General features: G+C 43.6%; 1 protein-coding gene across 3 annotated transcripts in view; it reads left to right on the top strand.

Annotated features, from left to right (window-relative positions):
• LOC133345537 (centrosomal protein of 112 kDa-like) overlaps positions 1-22,017 on the top strand; it is a 204,157-nt gene that overhangs the window by 114,462 nt on the left and 67,678 nt on the right. For all 3 annotated transcript variants that reach the window (XM_061556413.1, XM_061556394.1, XM_061556402.1), the window contains one exon: positions 20,277-20,366. In XM_061556413.1, coding sequence (XP_061412397.1) covers positions 20,277-20,366 — 90 coding nt within the window. The remainder of the gene's footprint in view (positions 1-20,276; positions 20,367-22,017) is intronic.

The following is a 22,017-nucleotide window of genomic DNA, read 5'->3' as shown; positions in this document are numbered from 1 at the left end:
CGGGAGGGGCGGGGCTAAAAGAGATCACGAGGTGTTGAGCACTAGACTTGTGTTTCCTCCGAAACGTCGTGATTTTATTATTTGATTTTATTATTTTAATTTTATTTATTTTAATTTCATTTTTTACCTACGTGACTTTACCGAAAGAACTAAGAGTATGAATCCTTGCAGTCACGAAAGCTTCAAATCTAGAATAGATCTGCACGTCCACACGTGGGTTTGCGAGTCGGCACGGCACGGCACGTGTTTGCTCAACATCCAAGTGTACGAGTGACTCGTATGACGCCGTGCAGCGAGGATGAGGGAGCATTGCGGTGACATCAAGGGTTGCAGGTAGAGAGCAACATTGTGTACTTAGTTACGCGAGCCGGTTGCACGTCATGGAACTTCATGTGCACGCACGAATGTACTCGCACATGAACAGACGTTCATTGTAAACACATTTGCATCCGAGCGTACTCTTGGCCAAGCCATACGTAACTACTGTGCATGAATAATAATGGCATTTGTTTATCCAGTGTAGCCGCAGCGAGCTTGAAGACTTTTTTTCTGGTAGGATCCTTACATTAGGATGTTTCTCCAGTTAAATTAATGAGCGGTTGGCATATGGCAGGATCGTGCTGTGACGGTTCCACCTGAAGACGGAAGCTTGTGTTGCCTCCGAAACGTCGTGATTTTTATTTTACTTTTATTAATTTTATTTTTATGTTTTACCTACATAACTTTACCGAAAAAACCTAAGAGTATATGGCAGGAAACCAAATAACCTGGAGAGATCCACGCATACGAGGCGGCAACGCTCAGAGTTGCACACAGATGGATTGAATCTACTTCCTGTACTGGGAGTTTCATGAATGTATATATGATGCACCAATCCCCGTTTCCAGTATGCTGGATTACAGGCATCTGCCATAACATACGAGCATACACCTGGTAGTTCGAATGAGCACTTATACAGGCAGTCCTCTACTTACGATGGAGATGCGTTACGACGACCCCATCGTAAGTTGAAAATATCGTAAGTCGAAGATGGCCTCGCCTACCCAGGAGTCTTAAAGAATGGTGATAATTTAGCAAAACAGAGCAATCTACAGTACCATACTTTATAAACTATATACTGTATGTATTTATTAATTACAATACTGTATTGCACAGTAAAATGTAAAGTAAAAAAACAAGGTAAATTCTTAGCCTACCTATATGAACTGCAATTTAATAGAAAGTTTTTTCAAGAAACAATCCTATCTGCTATAAAAACTTTGAACATGTATTGAACGTATTGTATCATGGTAACCTTAAAATGAAATCCCTAAAGCTATGTATCATACATCCATTGGACGTATCGTAACGTATCATATTGTACTGTACTCACCAAGATTCTGTCCGTCGTCTGCACACTTGAACGATGTTAGGTTGTTGATGACAATTTTGTCGTATCGCTTTCGCCATCGTAAGATCGAAATATCGTAAGTCGGACCATCGTAACTCGGGGACTACCTGTATTCATTCAGAAATTCATATATAAATGCATGTAAAACTATAAATATGTAATTTTATATCTAATAGTGTGTTTAAGTTCAGTAAAACAACATTAGAGGCATTACTTTTAGGACGTGTAGTACATTGCGTTTTTCGGTGATGCGCCCATCATCTTCACTGCGGGATCAATTATTTGAGCATCCTCTACTATAATAATAATAATGCAATTTACAACAAGCGCAATATTTCACAGACAGAAAATTTACCGTGACTGATTCATGGAGCCGAGATCAGTGCCACTGGAAAGCCAGGCGAAAGAGACTGGGTTTTTAAGTGTCTCTTGAAAGGCGATGTGGATTGCACGCTGCTGTGATATCGTGCAGCAGCGGTACTGCGATGGCCGCGTTCCAGACGGTGGGGGCTGCCGCGGAGAAACGATGCGCAGCAACGACGGGCCCGGTCCTCGGTGTAGAGAGTAGGAGGTTGTGAGTCGCGCTGCTGTTACAGATAGCTCTACCATGAGCTGTAGTACAGGGAGAGAGGAGAGTGAAGAGAGATATGGCGACGACCACGGAGAAATGATGCCCAGTAGCGATGGTCCTCGGTGTAGAGAGTAGGAGGTTGTGAGTCGCGCTGCTGCTACTACAGAAAGTTCTAACGTGAGCTGGAGTGCTGGGGAACAGGAGAGAAAGCCCCTTGCATTCAGAGGCATCGATGAAATGAACGCAGGTGAAGAGTGGGGAGTCATCGACGTAGGAATTGCATATCACAGCATTGCTCTCAATGAGACAGGTGATGGGAGACATGTAGGACGCACACAACAACTAAAACTAAACGTTTTATTTTACCAGGTAAGGCCCACTAAGCTCCATAGCTCTTTTTTTCCAGAAGCGACCTGGCCACAATTGATTGCTCGACGAAATTGCCCATCACGTGGAAATGTTTCGCAGCCAAACACTCGAATTGCAGGTTCATTCTAAATGTGGTGGGAAAAACTGGAGCGCCTGGAGAAAAATCCACGCGACCACGGGGAGAACATGCAAACTCCAAATATACAGGCATCGGAGCTGGCATCGAAACCCACGACCTCTTGCATACGAGGCGAGGTAGTTAACATCTCGCCACGCTGCGCCGAGTCCAGGGGGACTCCACTGATGAAGACTACCCTCGAACCAAGAAACTCCAGTCTGAGGACAGGACGTAATCCATTTTAGGGCTGTCCCACTGACACCAAAGCCAGATACCAGGAGGCCAATGAAGAAGGGGTTTTTGTTCATGGTGCCGAAGGCTGCAATGTTATAAAGGGTATGTGTGAGCCCTGTAGATCCCAGCGGTGCTGCTATTGCGTTGGGCATGTTACTGTGTGCAAAGAAAGGGACTTCCCCAGTATGAAGGTACACTGATGATAATGCTAGTCTCATGGCCAATAGTATTTGCACTTTTGATTGTTAAACCAACGTGCAAACAACAGAAGCTCACCATGCGCCGATTTGAAAGAATTTGCAAACTGAGACTAATTATTAGAATATGGCGAGTGCACAAGTTAATATTTTTAAATAGTTTTGGACATGAAATGTGGTGTTTAAATGCAGTGTATCCCTCTGTAGTGGCGTTAAAAACACTGCAATCTCTTTTTCCGTATAATATGAAACACCAGAGCAGTTACAATTTTTGTACAATACAACTCTTCTAAGAGGCTTTAACTACAAGGATGGTTTCATGTGTTTTCTTTTAACTGGGGAAATAATAGATGTTAAAGTGAATTGCTCAGAAGAGCGGTGAAACCGAATAACGTTGCTGTGTGATGCATTGCAGACACTTGTAGGGTGCACTTGCGTTAATTATGGTGTTAAATATGATAACGAATACTTGATTAGTGTTTCAATAAGAAAGCAAATTACACATCTAGGATATCTTATGCACATTTAATTTGGCAGTTGTTCATTGTCTCGATTCACATACTTGCTGAAACATTGTGTCTGATTTTCTTGACTGTTTACCATTTAAACACATCACTTAAAAGTTAATTTGTGGGTGTGTAGGTAGGTAGGTGGTGGGTGGATGGATGGGAAGATAGTTTTTACAGACAGGTGGGTAATTAGGCAGGTATATTTGTAGGCAGACATGCAGGTCGGTTGGCAGATAGGTGGGTATCTTTGTTGATAAGGAGGTACAAATGTAGAAAATATGTATGGTGTGTTAGTAGCTATGTAAATAGTACCTGAGAAGATGCATCTTGAAATTTGTGAGAGGCATTTGAGGCATGTCTATTGCAAAGGTCACAAGGATATCTTCGAATAAATATGATTATTATTCCACTTGTTTACCCAGGAACGTCTCACCGAGCCTCATGACTATTTCAGGAGGGTCCTGCCAAGTTTTCGCAATAGCCGTCGATTCGGCTGCTGTGTATAGTCCCAATTGAGTAATTTGCAGGTAATTTTTGAGCACTGGGAGGTTTTGGCCAATGCCATTTACAAATCCGTATTTATTTTCTCTATAGGAGGATACAAGGGAAGCTGGAGAAACCATTGCAGAACAGGGAGAGATCAAATCTCCAAACACAGAAAGACGAAAAAAATATAATTTCGTTATATTATTATCATCATCAGATTATTTTATTACGTGGCCTACGGCAAAAGGGAGAGAGCACGCCCAAGACAATGTCCAGTGTACAGGTACGCAGTGGAATGTCACATTTAAGGAATGTGAGAGATGGCGATATCTTGGGAAAGCCTTCATCCAACAGCGGATTTATCATGACTTATGATGATAATATTGCATATATATGGCTATGTTATATTATTGTAGCCAAGCAGATATTTCCCATATCCATTTTCAGTATTGTTGGTTGTAAATATTAACATTTTCGTAATGAAATAGCTCGCTGTAGCGTCACCAGATACAATTCACAAATGTATGAAAAACATAGACTGATCTTCTCTTATTTGTATAGAGAAACATGTGGTATTAATTTACTGCATGCACGATACTTACATTTACTGTCTCGTGAATCTACCCAGCCCAGTGGCACGATGGTTGGATCTCTTGCAGAACAAAATTCACAGTGGTCGACTCAGCCAATCATCTTCCCTGGGTCAATAAAACGAAGTACCCCGGTTTTTGGTGCCAGAAAGATGGGTCACTACTTGAGCATATTGGCCCAAGACAGAGGAAAGTGGAAAGAAATTACGAAATGTGCAGTGGACGCCTACGGGCTATCTGCCCATGGATCGTGATGATGATGATGAACCCTTTGTGGGATGTCACCTGTGGTCACTCTTTGGAAAGACAGGCCCCTGTCATGGGAATGTGTAATTTCCACCAATGGCACATAGTGGCGACCAGTGGACACGAGTGTCAACAAATTGCTCGCTTAATCAGGGAGGCACTTTGATTTTCTTTTGTTATATATATTTTTAAGTTATGGGGGTTAAAAAAAGTTTTTTAAATCCCTTTTTTATTTTAGAACTGCGGCAGGCTTATATTCCCATTTTAAAGTGGAAGAATGGAGTTTGTCCTACATCTTACGGCCGACCGTAATCCCCTTGCGATGTGCCTGGGCGTCCTTTGCCAACCTGTTGAGCCTGGTCAGGTGGGCTGTGCTTTACACATCATCCTGCAAAGTCTGTTTGAGCAGCGATAGCATAATCCCTAACCCACACACCTCGGAGTGAGCTTTATTTTGCTTATCCTTTCACCTGTGATGTTATGCCATTGTTCACTATTTTTCGAGTAATAATATTTTGCTTATTTATCCAGGAAAGCCATACTGAGTTACAGGACGCTTTTTCACGGGGGTCATGCTACATTTTTATTTTATTCCGAGATCTTTTCAGGCAATTAATGAGTGTTTATACAAGTGGGGATTTAACCAGAGCACCCTTAGAAACACATGCAGGCGAGGGGAGGGGCAGCACTGATAGCGATTTGTCCTCTTGCTGTTCTGCTTTCTCCTGGCAAGCCTCGGTATAGGACCTCCTTGACGCCCACTGGAAGGGGGTTTCACAACATTTGTGTGATCCACCCATCTTCGCCTCCAACGTGCTGGATTACAGGCATACATAACCATCACCGCCCAGCCTGGACTGTGCGATGTTTCTTAATTTACTGAAGAAAAAGAAAAATAGTGATTATTTCAAATGATGACTGTAAGTTTTCTGCCCACAAGAAAAAAATGCTTTGCTATTGAAAAGAGAAAACTGTTTAACCCAGTTAGTTTTCACGTGTAGGTTCAGCACATTATTTCGAGGTGCCAGAGAGAGAGAGAGAGAGTTTGTGTTCATCGTTTAAAAAGTTTCAAAGCATTTCAACGTGAAAAGATGGCGAGCTCGCAAGAAACGAAACAGACATATTTGGAAACACTTGCGATGACCTTTGGGTTTTTCAAAAAAAATACTTTTAGGTCAGGCGGCTCGCTGAGATCCTGGGTCTGAATCCAGGCAGCCACCCGTAAATAAACTAGGATCGCAGATGTAGCGAGTTGATGGCCTCAGCCCGTTCACCATTGTCGAGATTATTTTTATATTTTTTAAACAAATATTATGCAGACATTTTTTTTTTCCCCCCCACTTAAGTCAGCATACCATTGCTCTAAAGACTAATCTTTGTAAATGTGATTGACATGGAGTGAACATTCTTTACAGAACGTGAAGGAGCTCCATCTGACAATGACTTGGAGAGGACTTTTCAAGTAACAGAAGTAGTTTGTAGTGTCATCTCGCAGGGCCCTGCCACGGCAAGATGCGATGCAGCATTTGCTGAATAGTTCTAGAATGACATTTATTCATCTCCTGATGCATCTGCAAATGCACAAATGGGATATAGCATAATTTTTAAAAACATCTCAATAAAACCACAATTCTTAAGACAGACACGTCAGAATCAGAATATGTATTAATAACAATCACAAGCAATGCAAAAACATGATGTCGCTTGGAGTGACAGAATTTCAAAGACCAATTTACAAAATATTATAGACCAAATTCATTCAAGAATAACAGCTAAAATGGGGAACCAGTCATGATAAAATGAAAACTGGATCTTTAAGACTGATTGCACAGACACAGAAACACCACATTATGTCCAGCAGACAAAAGACAGGTACTTGTGGTGTGAGAACCTGACACTATACATCTGTGCTTAAACAAGAAATGGGGTGGCACTCATCTATTGAGAGGCAGTGGTGGAAATTCCACTTCACAGTGGTGGCGGCTAATATACGATGGCCACTTCCAAACTTCCAAAAAGTTCTCCTTATTTTGTTTAACACGTAGGCTTTCACGACCAATATCCATAATACAGGTTTTTTTTTAGTTAGATCATCACTTCAATATAAATGTGTCGTTAAACCTGCCATCACCTGACACAACCAATTTGTAAGGTTTGTCACGTTAAAAAACCATGGCAATTCGTTACTAGTACAGCACACCGGTGTACTATTCTTATTGTATTTTCCCAGGGGAGATGATAGGTGGAGTCTGATCAACCAGGATTTTAACTTTCCAGCCTTGTGGTTGTGTACTTTAACCACAGTACCACCATACTGGAATACCACCTTTATCAATCATAGCACGTATATAGCTTTGATTTGAAAAGGTAAGCTCAGTTCAACACGTAGGCTTTCACGACTAATCTCATCCATAATAGAGTTTTTTTGGGTTAGATCGCGTAAATATATAAATGTGTCGTTAAAACCCACCACCACCCGACACAGCCAACTAGTAAGGTTTGTCACGTAAACAGAACGTGGCCAATTCGTCACTCGTACAGCACACCGGTGTGTTGGAGAGCCAAGCCACAACATTTACAATCTGAGTACGACGTTTCGCCAGTAATTATAACCAGCTTCATCAGGCGACAGCCAGATTTGTGGAGAAGTCCAGCTGTTTCATTCCTTATATAGAGGCGTAGATGTGGTGACCACATTTCTGTGCTCTTGTGCAAAGTGGGGGGGGGGGGGGGGAGATTAATGAGTCAACATACATTATGCATGCGCGTTATGCGAGCCCTTTGATCTTGTCCTTCCTGTGTGTATTAAAATAACCGTACCAAAGGTAATCCCTATTGAAGTGTGGTGCCCTTTCTAGGCATACATTTAAACAATGTAGTAGCTAGTTTTGAACTACTACTGGCCAATACTAATTAGCGAATCTATCGAAATTGAAAGAAATAAAAATAGCTACCACCTTAGTGCTGCGTGGAAGCGAATCATCAAATAATACATTATATAAATGCATGCCTATCAAGGGCACCATACTTCAATGCGCATGCATAATGTACGTGGATTCATTTTGAGCGCACAAGTGTTGCCATCACATCTACGTCTCTCTATAAGGAACGAAACAGGTGGACTTCTCCACAAATCTGGCTGTTGCCTGATGAAGCTCGTTGTAATTACTGGCGAAACGTCGTACTCAGATTGTAAATGTTGTGGCTTGGCTCTCCAACACACCGGTGTGGTGCTGTACTAGTATAATACACTATACACTACACTATACACTACACTGGTGTGCTGTACTAGTGACGAATTGGCCACGTTCTGTTTAAGTTACAACCGTTACTAGTTGGCTGTGTCGGGTGGTGGCGGGTTTTAACAACACATTTATATATTTACGCGATCTAACACAAAAAATACCTCTTATGAAAGTTAAGCGCATTTGCAAACTAATAGGTTTCCGGGTCCATGCTTGTGAGACCATTGTCTCGTTGTTGTATTTATCTCAATAAAGTGCACGCACTCTTAACCATCCCAGCGCACAAACATGCTGACGTTCCAAGCACCGCCTACACAACTCCGTGAAGTCATTCATTTTGACGATTTCCGCTCTTCTATTTTGCCGTTGAATGTGGCCTCAGCAATGTGATCACAGGTGGCTGGTCCTATTTGGCAGACTTTGCCACACCACACTTAGTGATTGTAACATTTCTGGCTAAAGGCTGACAATAGAAAATGTATTGCCTCCCCCATTGCTAATTTGCGCAGGGAGACGCTTGGACTTTATTGAAACGTTTTGTGGCTTTAACTTTGTTTTACTTTGAAGAGGCGTACATTTTTTGTCTTGGTCCATGGAGATCGGTTCTTGCTCTAATATGTGGATGTCCAGCCCCTGTAGGGACCACTTTGAAAATGTATCCACTTCGGTCAATTTTGACCAGGCCAGAGATTGTGTCAATCTGTAATGGGATTTTTTTTCTGGGACGCTGCAGTTAATGCTTGTAATCCCTGGGAAGGGTGATTGGGGATCGTGGATTGGCATCTGGGACCAAAGTGAATTCGCTCGAGATGTAAATTCATACCAGATAATCTTGTGCGCCTGGAACTTTTTTCAAACCTTGAAACTGTTCCCTTAGCCTCTTCCATGAATGCTTGGGATCCCGAAAGGATTTTAGGAAAACACAATGACAAATGACGCTCCACATGTTTAAAGAATCCACCGTGAAAATAGTTTAATTAATTTCATCAATTTACATTTCATGGCGAAAAAACATAAACGGAAAACAATAGATGTGACGTGTGCAACTGCAATTAGATTTTAAAGAAGCACACCAGACTTTCTACTCGATACAATATTGGTTAAGCCTTGCAGATCTCCTTTACAGAGGCGGTAAAGTTTAGTGCTGACCGTAAATTGTACACGTGTTTTTCAGGTGCTCATGCAGCAATCTTGCTTGAGCTTTTTGGCACACACTGCCTGGGCTTGATGGTCAAAAAGTTAAATGCCAAAAAAACATACTTATCTCATTCGAGTGTCGTTTAAATGAGCTAGTCCTTGGGGGGAGAGGTTGGGGGATGGAAAAATATAACCCTGCAGCCCAAACTTGGCACAACTTTTGTTTTGGGGCGGGGGGAGGGGACCTTACTTTAAAGATGTTGTCGCAATGCCTGCGATGTGATTTTCCTTTTTTGCCGTGAGTGGAGATAGCGGAGGTTTAAAGAAGTGATGTGAGAAATCTTTGTGACTCACTCGTGCTGCTGTACGGAGGCGGCCGCCACAGATGTTTTGAGCCTGGCGCAGCCCTGAACGTCTCATGGCCACGGCCCCCTTGGCGAGCCCTCGTGGTCTGCCTCTCGTTTTTGGAATTCCTCTCTTTTTTTTCTCTCTTCATCAAAAGGAAATCAAACTTTTTGAAGTCGCTTGGTTGCTGACGGCCCATGTGTGCAAACGTCGTCTCTGCAGATAGTTCCAAACGCATGTTGGAAACCCGCTCGCTCGCGGATTCGCCCCCCTGCATTTGATGCAGAGTAACAAGAGACAAAGATCATTGGTGAATTTAATTTTAAAAATATTTCTTCAAATTTGTTGCCAGAATGTTGTGGAAATCTTCATGCTTTTACCTGCCCACAGTGGCACACTCTTGTGATTACTGTCACAGGCTCTTTGATGTTTGCTTGTCATTAGAAGGTGAGCTTTTCTTAAAACACTGCAACACCATTACCGGGCGGTGGCTGTGAGAAGTGACCCGTTAACCCCCCCCTCCCCCCCACCCGTGCAAGTTGACCCTATGTGTCTCGGCGGTGAGAGCAATGACTGCCACCGGGCTATCCGTTCACCCATCGTCTCATCGTTCGCTGCATTCCGGCCGTACTCGCAATGGACTTCGTTACCACCGACGTAAACAAAAAAAGGTACTCTTTTTAAGCGGTACGTTACGACAATTTTTTTGTCCGATTGAACAAACTTGCGGCAGAGGATAATTTGGCGTTTGCTTGACGGCAGAGTTTGAAGAACCCAGGAAGAAGGGAGACGCGTTTTATTTCCCGGCGTTCCTACCCCACGCACTCACGAGTAGGAGCCACGCGACAGAATCGACGGCATCTACAGCGGCAGCAGCAGATGTGCATTAGCTTGCGGCAGACCATCCCGGAGAAACGAGGGAGGAACAAAAAGGAATCTGCCGAGGTCTCCCTCCATCCGCTGCCGACCCAGGGTGACCCGCAGTTGTTTGAAGCGGGCACGTGTCTGAGCTGGAATCTGAAAGCTGAGCCGGCCTGGACGGGGTCTGCGGCGTTTCAGCGGCGATCCGATACGGCGAGCCTGCCCCGACATCACAGAGCCGCGCTGCAGCTGTGTGTCTGTCTGTGTCTCTGCCGATCACTTTGTCCTTGGGAAATGCGCCTGTGTTTTATGTCAGCGCCGTTTTATGTCCCACAAAGGAAGTAAGTACATCAATAAATAAATAGGTTCAAAAAAGTAAATGCAGGAGCCCAACAATGGGTTTGTAAAATGGGGACGACAACAGCGCGTTCTGAGCGGTGGTTTTCAGGCCAAAGGGCGGTGCTTCAGTGTTGGGTCACTTGACAGACAGGCAGGGAATTGTATCTCATTTATATATGTATTATTTAAAAACTGTAGGTCAAGAGGATAGGAATGTTGTTGCTTATAAACGAGCACAGTGTATGTGACACTACAATCATGCTCGCAATTGCTATCCACCATTTCTAAATGCAAAGAGGTTAAGTTGGTGCAAGTACAATATAATCCTCTTTCATGTGCACGTCTTTGATCAGCCCTGCCAGTTACAGAGAAGCGCTAAACGCCCTTCGCATCCTCATTATGTGTAGTGCATACGTACACACACACGCACGCACGTGTGCACGCACACACACACATTTAATAGTAACCACCTATCTGGGCCATTCTCTCGGACATGTGGGCCTCATTTGAGGTTCCCTTTAGGTGGTTTAGATACTGCGCATGCTGCATTCTCATCTCATGAGTATGGATCCCATAGCAGCTGCTCTAGCGCGCACGACACAACTCGCCCAGATGGATTTGGAACTCGTGCTTGTGTGGTCGTTAGAGGGCTCGACTTGCAATCGTTTGTGTTGTGAGTTCAAATCCTGGTCAGGGTTTGATTGAGCTCAGGATTCTTCCAACGTGGAATTTCCACCACTCACTGAGGGCCGTCAAACAGACATGATCTCCATCCCACGTTTATTCAATAAGGGTGTGGAGGCTTTGGCTCTGATTTGATTTGATGGGGTGTACACGGTGAGTGGGATGCTGCCACGGTGTAATGGGTTAGCAGCCGACGCTGGATTTCCAAATCAAGAGGTTGTGCATTCGTTCGCTCTCCTGGCCTCGCAGTTGAAACAAAGGTGCAAGTATCTTAAATCTCCTCCTGCTTTTGTACGTTGAGCTTCTTTTGCACCATTGGGTGGACGTTGTTAGGTGAAAGGACCTCCACAAGCTCTAGAGAGTCCCTCTTGTCGGTATTTGGCCAACTCTTCCACACTGGTCAGACATCTTTGAAGAGGAGGGAATACCCACACTTTATCCCACCATACGCGATCTGCCGATGGACTAATTGTGGTTGTGCCCATTTTTACTGCTGGGTGGACATTGGCGGGGTGGGCGGGGGATTTAAGAAACGTTCCCATTGTAGATTTACATTTGAATTCTGTAATAAAAAGTTCACGTGAATAACAGTAAAAGTTTATTAATGTTTTTTTAAATTCTTTTATGGCCAAAACCCCCAATACTTTAATGTGAAAAAAGTGTTTTTTCTTTCCTCTGGCCAGCAAGTGCCACTCTGATTACGGTTTTCTGTGCAGTTAATGCTTGGCAGGAGAATAGAGCTCTCCGCGGTGTTTGGCAAGCATCAGCCGCGTTTGGATTTGATATCACAAGAGCTGCTTGCTCCTCCAATTTTCCTTGATCCTTCACTGTGGCATGCCCTGTTTTGAAGCGTGCAAGTTTTCAAGTTCTTATTATTATTATTTCTTTGCCCTTTTTCTGGAGTTTGTAGTAAAAAAAAAATCCAGTTAATGAATGTTTTGCAAGTCTTTGAAAAGTTTTATTTGAAAATAAAACATGTTGCTCCTATCAGTAGCCAATAAATGTTGGCTATTGGATGGTTTCACATACGGAACACTGAACAATAAACTCTTTTACTACGATTAATCAATTAGAGCCTTCAGCAGAATAAAAAAAGTACAAATGCGCCCAAATGCGCCCTAGCCGTCCTGGTTCGATGGTCGATATTTCACATTCCTTGTAAAGGGGACGAGTCTGTATCAGACAGCCACTCTTCACTTTCGAGAAAGTTACTTTGTTTAATGACACCAAACAGTTCACGGGCTACATAAGTAATTGCTTCTGAATGCTTTTGACTCTGAATGTTTCTGTTTCAACTGTAAATCAATTATGAAGTTATCTGTCCACTTACATGAATCTTGGAATGCAAGGATCGCAGAGCATACGCAGGCCAGAGGTCGCAATCGGGTTTTGATTCCTTACCCGTACCCGGCCGCACCAGGGTCGCAAACGGGTACCCGTACCCGTACCCGGCCGTACCCGTACCCTACCCGTACCCAGCCAGGTACGGGTAGGGTACGGATATCGGGTACCTGATTGCGACCTCTGGGATGAAGCCATGTTGCAGGCGCGGGTGGGTTGATTCTATGAACTTGAATTGTGAGAAGAGACAAGACGTTGGGAAATGAGTGACAAACAGTTACTCACCAGTGACTCGCGGTCTACCCGTACCCGGCCGCACCAGGGTCGCAAACGGGTACCCGGCCGGGTATCGGGTAGGGTACGGGTATCGGGTACCCGGTTGCGACCTCTGACGCAGGCTAAAGTCATTTGAAGTTCGAAGAAAAGTAATTGTCCTTGGGCAGGACACTTCGCTCGAAGAGAATGTGAGGGGCAGTGGTTGAGACCAGGAACGCGCCGGAGAGTGCGTCTACCGCCGCGGACATGGAGTGATGACATCAGCTCTTGTGCCAGTGCCAGCTAGATGATTAAATTACTGTGCAACGGCTTAGGTAAGCCTTCATCCAGCAGCGGATGAATCATAGCTGATGATGATTTATGAACTTGATTGAATTACATCTCTGTACGCAATACCCATTTTAAGTAGGAATTGTATACAGCTTTGTTTTGCACATTTTATGAGCCCAGGCCGAACAGCCCAAAATCGCCAAGCAGACAGCAATTAACGTAACCATTGCGTTAACTTTCGATTTAAAGCTTTCGTGACTGCAGGGATTCATCTTCTTGGTTCTTTCGGTAAAGTCACGTAGAAGGGAAATAATAAAATAATAAAAATAAAACATAATAAAATAAAACCCCCCGCCCACCTCCTACGCATTTCACAAGTAGTACTAATCACATTCCTGCATTTCCCATAAATATGCTAAATTCCTCTTGATATGTAAATTATTTTGTCAAGGCGCCCTTCCCCCCTTCCAAAACCGCTTAAATATACGCTCCAAGCATGGTGGTGTTTCATTCAGACGCTGTCTCCCCGACAGACCTAGTCTTCACCTGATGAAGGCTGCTTGTGTTGTGGCCGAAACGTCGTGAGAATTATTTTATTATTTGTATTTTTATTATTTCCCTTCTACGTGACTTTACCGAAAGAACCAAGAAGACATTGCGTTAACTTTTTTGAGCACTAAAAATGTATGCCTGTAGCACATGAAGGGTACTTGGTTTAAGCTGGTCTGTTATATTACACCAATGACTTCACACTACTCCACCAACGCATTGCCTAGGCGAAGTGTCTCGCTGCTCAAATGAACGAGTGGCGTAAATTACACGTGCTCTTTGAGGAGCCCAGTCATGTCATTGAACGACCACCGTTGACTTCCCTAAATGAGTGGTACTCATTTCAAAGTGGCACCTCAGAGGTAAAGGTTTGCGTTGACCCCCCTGACCAGGATTTGAACTCGTGACCTTTCCGATTGCGAGTTAAGTCTCCGTGTTTTTTTTCCAGGTTCTCTGGTTTCCTGCCCATGCAAGCAAGTAGTCAAAGCGGCGGACTTCGCCAAACATCCCATGCCAGGTCTTCCTAAATTACTCGCGAGACTCTGATGGGGTTCCCCTCGCAAATGGAGAGTACAGGAGGTGACCGCAGGAGAACGTTATTATAGGCTGGGTATTGCAATGGGACGCTGTACCCCCACTGAGAATTGTAAATACACGCGAGCAGCCTTATTGTCAGTCCACTGCTGAATGATGTGGGAGTAATGGAGGGTTCTTTAACTGGTATGGGTTGGTGAAGGCAAAGGGGCACCGCAGTGGCGAGATGTTAACAACCTCGCCTGGTATACAGGAGGTCGTGGGTTCGATCCCGACCATAACGTTCGTACACTTGGAGTTTGCGTGTTCTCCCCGGTTTTTCCCTCCACATTTATAAACGTGCGTTTTGAGTATGTGGCTGCTAGAAATTCCCACGTGATATAGGCCACTTTGTTGAGCTATCATTTGTGGCCAGGTCGCTTCTGAAAAAGAACTATATGGCTCAGTGGTAAAATACAAATTGTAGTAATATGTGTGGTGGAATAGAAGTACGGTGCATGCGATGGAGCTTGCTGTACTGCCATCTCCTGCACCATGTGAAGATAAATTGATGTCTTTAACAGATCGCTGCACAGAGTAACAAAGTTCATGGTGCAAAGTTCCTTCAGATTTACTTATGCATTGTGTACATCAAATGTAAAACATGAACTGTGTAAGTATAAACATATATTGATATATTAACTCAGAGGTCGTTTCACTGGAAGCTTTCTTCTCTAAATGCACTGACCTTTGAAGTTGTATAAACATTTTTTATTATTATTTTATTTTTAATAAATCAGGTATTATAATGGTTTTAATGAGACAATGTGGTTTTATTTCTTATTATATTTTTACGTATTTATATACGTGCGTGGCTTTCTTTATTTCGCCTTTTAATTCGTTTTCACGTACGTCCCCGTCTTTCGTATTGTGCATACTGCAAGAGCGAAGGTGAAATTCTTCGAGGCTAAATTTCCTTGACAAGTCGTCGCCACTTAAACTGGTGAAAACATTGAGATGTATAGCGATACTTTCAAGGTGCGGGAGCATTGGCGCTATACCAATGTCCACTGGCAGCAGTGGACATTGGTATAGCGCCATACAGCGTTACTGGGGAATTTCATTGTCACTTCATTGAAACAGTCTCTCTGATGCACACGTCACATCTTCTTGGTTCTTTCGGTAAAGTCACGTAGAAGGGAAGTAATAAAATAATACAAATAAAACATAATAAAATAATTCTCACGACGTTTCGGCTACAACGCAAGCAGCCGTCTTCAGGTGAAGAATGAGACACTGCCAAGCTAGGAGCTTAGATATACGCTGGGTTGGAGGTGGAAGAAGAAGAGAGCCTTAACAAAAGAATGTGCATATCAAGATGAATTTAGCATATTCATGGGAAATGCGTAGGAGGTGGGCGGGGGGGTTTCAAAGTCATATTATGCCCATGCATAAGTTCAGGGAGTAGCATTAACAAAGGAAAGGAATGTTAATAGTATGTAGCTGCAGTTACACACGTCACAATTAGGCTTCCCCATGACCTGCGACAGATGTAGCCTCCAACCCTTGTCACACAAACGTTGCCGAGTGGGTGCACCTGTGACCAGATTAACCGGTGTGCAGCTGATATTACATATCGGAAGCTAAGCAAGTGCGAACCTGGGTAACGCCTCTGGGATGGGAGACCACCACCATGCGCAAAAGACGGGTGCACGAGGTGTAGAGGGCAGTGCAGCCAAAATCCATTGTGCCCATGCAACAGTGAAATTGACAAACACATGTTGTGCACGTACAAGTGGCGGTAGCAAGGAGGTGATGGACAAACAAATGGTCACAGAGTCTGTTATTGTACTCGAAGAAGAGCAGTGAAAAAGTGGTGGAGGATCTGACAGAAGGAAGGAAGTGATGGCAGTGCGTGGTGGCATCAGCGACATTGGCTGAGATGACCTCTCGATTGTGTTCGTCAAGATTCTCTAATTTTGTGCGGCGGTTGTCTCTGGCTCGGACACACATTATTCAATGGCTCAAAACAAATTCCACATGCAATACAACACGAACGATTTCTGAAAAAGCCGTTGTGTCAACAATGAGTCTTAAATTCTCAGATATGTTTCGCGGTTGTGCCGCGCGTTGTACAGCACGATACCTGAAAGTTTCGCTTCACGGCCGGGAGCCTCTCCAGGAACTGTTTGTGAAGGCTATTGCTGCAGAGGCTCCCAGCATGTGCAGAGATGCGTCCTGGAGATTTGTATTGAAAATCGCAATCTTTCTTGAGGGCCCGGAAAAAAAAAACATACAACCACGGGGAGAGCGACACGCAAACTCCCAATATACAGGAGTCAGGGTCGGGATCGAACCAACGACCTCCTGCATACCAGGCAAAGTATTTCACATTTCGCCACCGCGGCACCCAATACCACACAATCCACTCCAATCACTGCATTCAAGTCACAACTCAGAACACATCTCTGCACTCGGACGCAGCAACTGGCTCACAGGCAACGCGGCTCCAGATTTGTGCTGAAGCAGCTGCTAAACACCCAGTAGCAATTCTAGATTTGAAGCTTTCGTGACTGCAAGGATTCATACTCTTAGTTTTTTCGGTAAAGTCGCGTAGGTAAAAAAATGAAATTAAAATTAATAAAAATAAAATAATAAAAACCACAACGTTTCGGAGGCAACACAAGTCTCCGTCATCAGGTGGGACCGTCACAGCCAGATTTGCTGTATCAAGTGAGGCAGGGATTCCAAGATGCAAGTTCTTAAATACAAATTAAGGGGGAGGGGGGGTGAGCAAACTGCTGCCAGACAGGCAGTGCCTCACTCGGCCGTCGTTGGTGTCAAGTCAAGTCCATTTTTTTGTGTGTAAACACGTGGCCCCTCTGGCCCATATCTGCCACTCGAAGCGCAGTCACATTAATACTTGTGGACGTGAAAAAAATAAGATGCTGTACAATGAGAGCAAAACATATATCCTATCTATCGTTGTATAAAATATCACGATAAAAACAGGTTGTGGCTGTGAGTTGGTTGTTGTATGCAAGTGCAAGAAGATGTGTTTTCAGTTGTGATTTGAATGTAGCGATGATGGGAGTCGAGTGTGCGAAGTGGACGCCGGAGTGGCGAGATGTTAAATACCTCGCCTAGTATCAAGGAGGTCGTGGGTTCGATCCTGACCCTAATTCCTCTATATTTGGAGTTTGCGTGTCTCTCTCCCCGTGGTAGTGTGGATTTTTCTACGGGTCCTCTGGTTTTTCCCTTCAAATTTAAAATATGCTCTTTGATTCTTTCGGTAAAGTCACGTAGGTAGAAATAAAATAAAATAAAACAAATACGACGTTTCGATCGCAACACAAGCAATCTTCATCAGGTGGAACAACCACACTACAACCACACTACTTCAGCATTTTCTTGCTGTAGTTGTTCCACTTGATGAAGATTGCTTGTGTTGCGATCGAAACGTCGTGATTTGTTTTGTTTAATTTTATTTCTACCTACGTGACTTTACCGAAAGAACCAAAGAGTATGAATTCCCGCAGTCACGAAAGTTTCAAATCAAAATTAAAAACATGCGTTCAAAGTATTTGGCTCCTATACATTTCCACGTGATAGGCCGCTTCGTTGAGTTCTAATTTGTGGCCAGGTCACTTCTGAAAAAGACCCATGTCGCTCAGCGGGCCTAACCAGGTAAAATAAAAAATAGTTTCGTTTCGGTTGTTCCTTCGAGAGGTGAAGCGACGATGCTGGAAGCAGCAATCGCAGCATTGTGGAAATACTTTCCACTTTTTTCAAATTTTGCTGTGGATTTCACACCTGATGATGATTGCTTGTGTTGCAGTTGAAACGTCGTGAGAATTTTTATTGTTTTATATTTTTGTTATTTTATTATTTCCCTTCTATGTGACTTTACTGAAAGAACCATGAATATGAATCCCTGCAGTCACGAAAGCTTTAAATCAAAACTTTCCAAAGTGTTTATCAACACAGCAGTGTGGACTTAATGAGAACGGCAGTACTGCTGGTGGCTGAGCAGCGTCACAGTCGGCTCTTAATATTTAAATAGCAACAGTGGGCTCCAGAATCACGTACATCAATCGCACTGTGTTGGGTTTTTTTTTTGTTCCTAGGCTCCCCTCCGCCTGATGCACCGCTAACAAAATTCAAGATGCAAAATAAATCCAGTTTTAATGCTCAAATATTGCTGAGCATTAGATCAAGCGGTGCGTTGCTTCCCAAGAGGGGTTTGATTTATGGCACTGGAAGGGATATGGCTTAGAGTTGCTTTTAAAGCTCCATGCCGTAACAACTAATTATTCCGTTTGATCTCCCACTCTTCAAAGTTTTGTCTGAAGGATGCGTAATTACGTTAAAGTCATTAACAGGCCTCCTCTTTTTTTTTTGCACAAGAAAAAATAAAACATTTTGATGCGTACTTTTGTTTCTTGTGCATATACATATATATACTCCAAAAAGGCCAATTAGTGAACTTCGCTTGGTAATTCATGTATTTTGGGGTATTTGGAGGGGTTAGTGGAATCTTCTGATGTTAGTATATTAAACGCAAGTTGATGTAAGTTTTTCTCTCTCTGTTATTTAGAAGCCCATTGTCATGAAGCAGTGAATTTTAACAAGTTTTAAAGATATTGTTTTTAAATTAAAGTATCTTGGAACGCTTGGCTCTGTTTAAATTTTTTATATATAAAAATATTTAAATAACATTCAAAAGTGCTAAACACATGATGAGGGCTTTGCACTGTTTAGGCTTCTGGCAAATGAGTAGTTTTGTGTTGACCGTTATCCCCTAATTAAACAGCACTGCTCATTAGACAATGCTCAATCAAACAATATTGAGCTAATGAGAGGTGCTGGCATGTTACACTAACGTGTGCAGAGAGGCTCTGGTGTGTTACTCCAATTTGTGTGACGAGAGGCGTTCGTGCGTTACCCTAATGTCTGTACCGAGAGGCGCTGACGCATTACCCCAACGTATGTACCGAGAGGCACTGGTGAATTAATTCTAGACTTGAAGCTTTCGTGACTGCAAGGATTCATATTCTGAGGTTTTTTCGGTAAAGTCACATAGGTAAAAAATTTTAAATTAATTAAAGTAAAATAAAAATAAAATAAAAAATCACGACGTTTCGGAGGCAACACAAGCTTCCGTTTTCAGGTGGAACCGTCACAGCACGATAGCTGTATCAAGTAAGAGAAGCTTGTGTTGCCTCCAAAACGTCGTGATTTTTTAATTTTTATTCTAATTTTACTTTACTTAATTTAAATTTTTTGACCTATGTGACTTTACCGAAAAAACCTAAGAATACTGGTGAATTACTCCGTTTGTCGAGAGGCGCTTGTGCGTTACCCCCGAACGCGTGTGACGAGAGGCGTTGGCGCGTTACCCCCAACGCGTGTGACGAGAGGCGTTGGTGCGTTACCCCCGAACGCGTGTGACGAGAGGCGTTGGTGCGTTACCCCCCGAACGCGTGTGACGAGAGGCGTTGGTGCGTTACCCCCGAACGCGTGTGACGAGAGGCGTTGGTGCGTTACCCCCCGAACGCGTGTGACGAGAGGCGTTGGTGCGTGCCCAATTGTGTGGTGTGGTGGCTCCAGCACTCGTCTCACAATTGAAAAAGGTTGCAAATGCAAATTCCAGTTCGACTCATCTTGGCACCTCATCCCTCTTGGGTCAATAAAATGAGCACCACTTCGTCAGAAGCCGAATCGTGCAAATCGGAGGTGTGGGGGAAGGTCAACAAACTAAACACAAAAAGCAGTTCTAAAGACATGAGTTTTCAATCTAGATGATTTAAAAGTGCATCGCTCTCCTAATATTGGAAGGAAGAGCGTTCCAGACGGCCGCAGAAGCGCGTCTGCAGTGACCGGCTCTGTTCGATGACTAGCCAAAAGCCGGTGTGCTGCGAGGATGACCGGAGTTCGCGTGAAATGCAGGCATTGTTCAGCGACTAACGCAACATGCATGTGCGGTGTGTCTGCCCTGCGTTTCAGGCCCTTCTGACGGAAGTCGAGACGTGGCGCGTGCGTGTGCAGCTGTTGGAGAAGGCGCTGCAGACGCAAGAACTGCAGCACCAGCAGCAGGTGAGTTTCCACGAACCGTGCGGACGTTCCAGGCATCTATAAACAATTTTTTTATGTTATCAAGTAAGGCCCATTGAGCTAAATAGCTCTTTTTCAGAAGCGACCTGGCCACAAATGATAGCTCAACGAAGTGGCTTATCATGTGGGCATTTCTAGCAGCCAAACACTCTCAATGCACATTTCTAAATGTGGAGAGACAAACTGGAGGAACCCGGAGAAATATCCACGCGACCACGGGGAGAACACACAAGCTCCAAACTCCAAATATACAGCCGTCAAGGTCGGGATTGAACCCATATGACCTCCTGTATATCAGGCGAGGTAGTTAACATCTTGGCATGCCTCTTGTCGCATTGTAACCGGCTACTTGCTAGAATGTCTGCTAAAATTGTCGAGACACGCCTAGGCTGTATATCTTGGACTGTTCAAAGCACGAGTTCAAAGCTTAATTGCTGAGATGTCCATTTAAAAATGTCCGTGTTGAAGTGTGCCACTATTTAGACATGGTGATGCTACCGAGTCACGACTGATCTGTAATGTGTGCGTGTGAATGGTGGAGCTTTCAAGGGTAAATCAGGCAAACCACCTTCCTCTGGATAACACAGTGAAAAACTTGAGCTGTTTGCTGCAATTGCTTCTCACATCTGGCCAGGCCAGTAGGGCATTCATGCAGCCAGAAAGCATATCCACCATCAGATTAAACGAAAAAAACAACACTTTCCAGGAATCTTTGTCACACAATAAGGTCTACATTCTCAAGAGTAAATTTAAACATCGATGCGTCTCTGAGAAATGTGTGCGACAGGAGGTGCTGCACTGCTTTGATCTAACCATTCTCATCAACTGTTCTCAGTCTGCCAACATCACTGCCTTTGTTACCCATTCAGTCTTTCATACATTTGCAGCCCATTGCCAGTGTTGCCCATGATCAATTATAATTGAATGTCCATAATTCAGATTTCCTCCTTTGCTTTTAAAAAATGTTAATCCGTTGAAATTGACCACATGTTTAGGGCCAGCGTTCTAATGAAAGTGAGATGCGAAATTACTTCATAAATTATCCTCAGATCTCTCTGCCAGTGAGAAATGCTGATCTGAAACGGTTTAATAACAAACTAATAGCCAATAAGCTGCAACATTTAAATGTCGTTGAATACGGCAGAGAGTGCTGTTTAATTTAAACGTCCTGTTTGTTTTTCGTGTTTAATAGTTGATGTCTTTTGAAGCACACATAAGCGAACTCCAATACGTATTAAATAGAAATACATTCCAAAGTGTCTCTTTACTCGAATGGAAATAGTGTGGTTCTCATCTCCAGATTTGGAAATGCCACATTCTCGTGATGGGCGCCAGTCCTTCCCATTACGACAACCACTTCACTTTCCACAGTCGTACTTATTTTATCAACCCTGCAGGAACGATAGGCTGTGACCGACCCCCTTACAGGATTTGAGCATACAAATCAGGAGTTACGGCATACATATAAAGAAACTAATCTTTCTGCCCGGCATTTGAAACAGTGGTGCAAGCTTACAAGCTTATTGAATCCCCCCTCTACCCCCACCTCTATCTATCCAACAGTATAAATGGTCACAGGACAGGCGATCGGCAGGTTGTGTGTGGTGAGGTGAAGTGTGGATGCTCCCGCCTC

Source organism: Lethenteron reissneri, chromosome 3, assembly GCF_015708825.2.
Source record: "Lethenteron reissneri isolate LAM-NWPU_2019-01 chromosome 3, ASM1570882v1, whole genome shotgun sequence".
Taxonomy (NCBI): Eukaryota; Metazoa; Chordata; class Hyperoartia; order Petromyzontiformes; family Petromyzontidae; genus Lethenteron; species Lethenteron reissneri.
The sequence above is the reverse complement of the archived record's forward strand: the minus strand, read 5'-3'. Positions and strand labels throughout refer to the sequence as shown.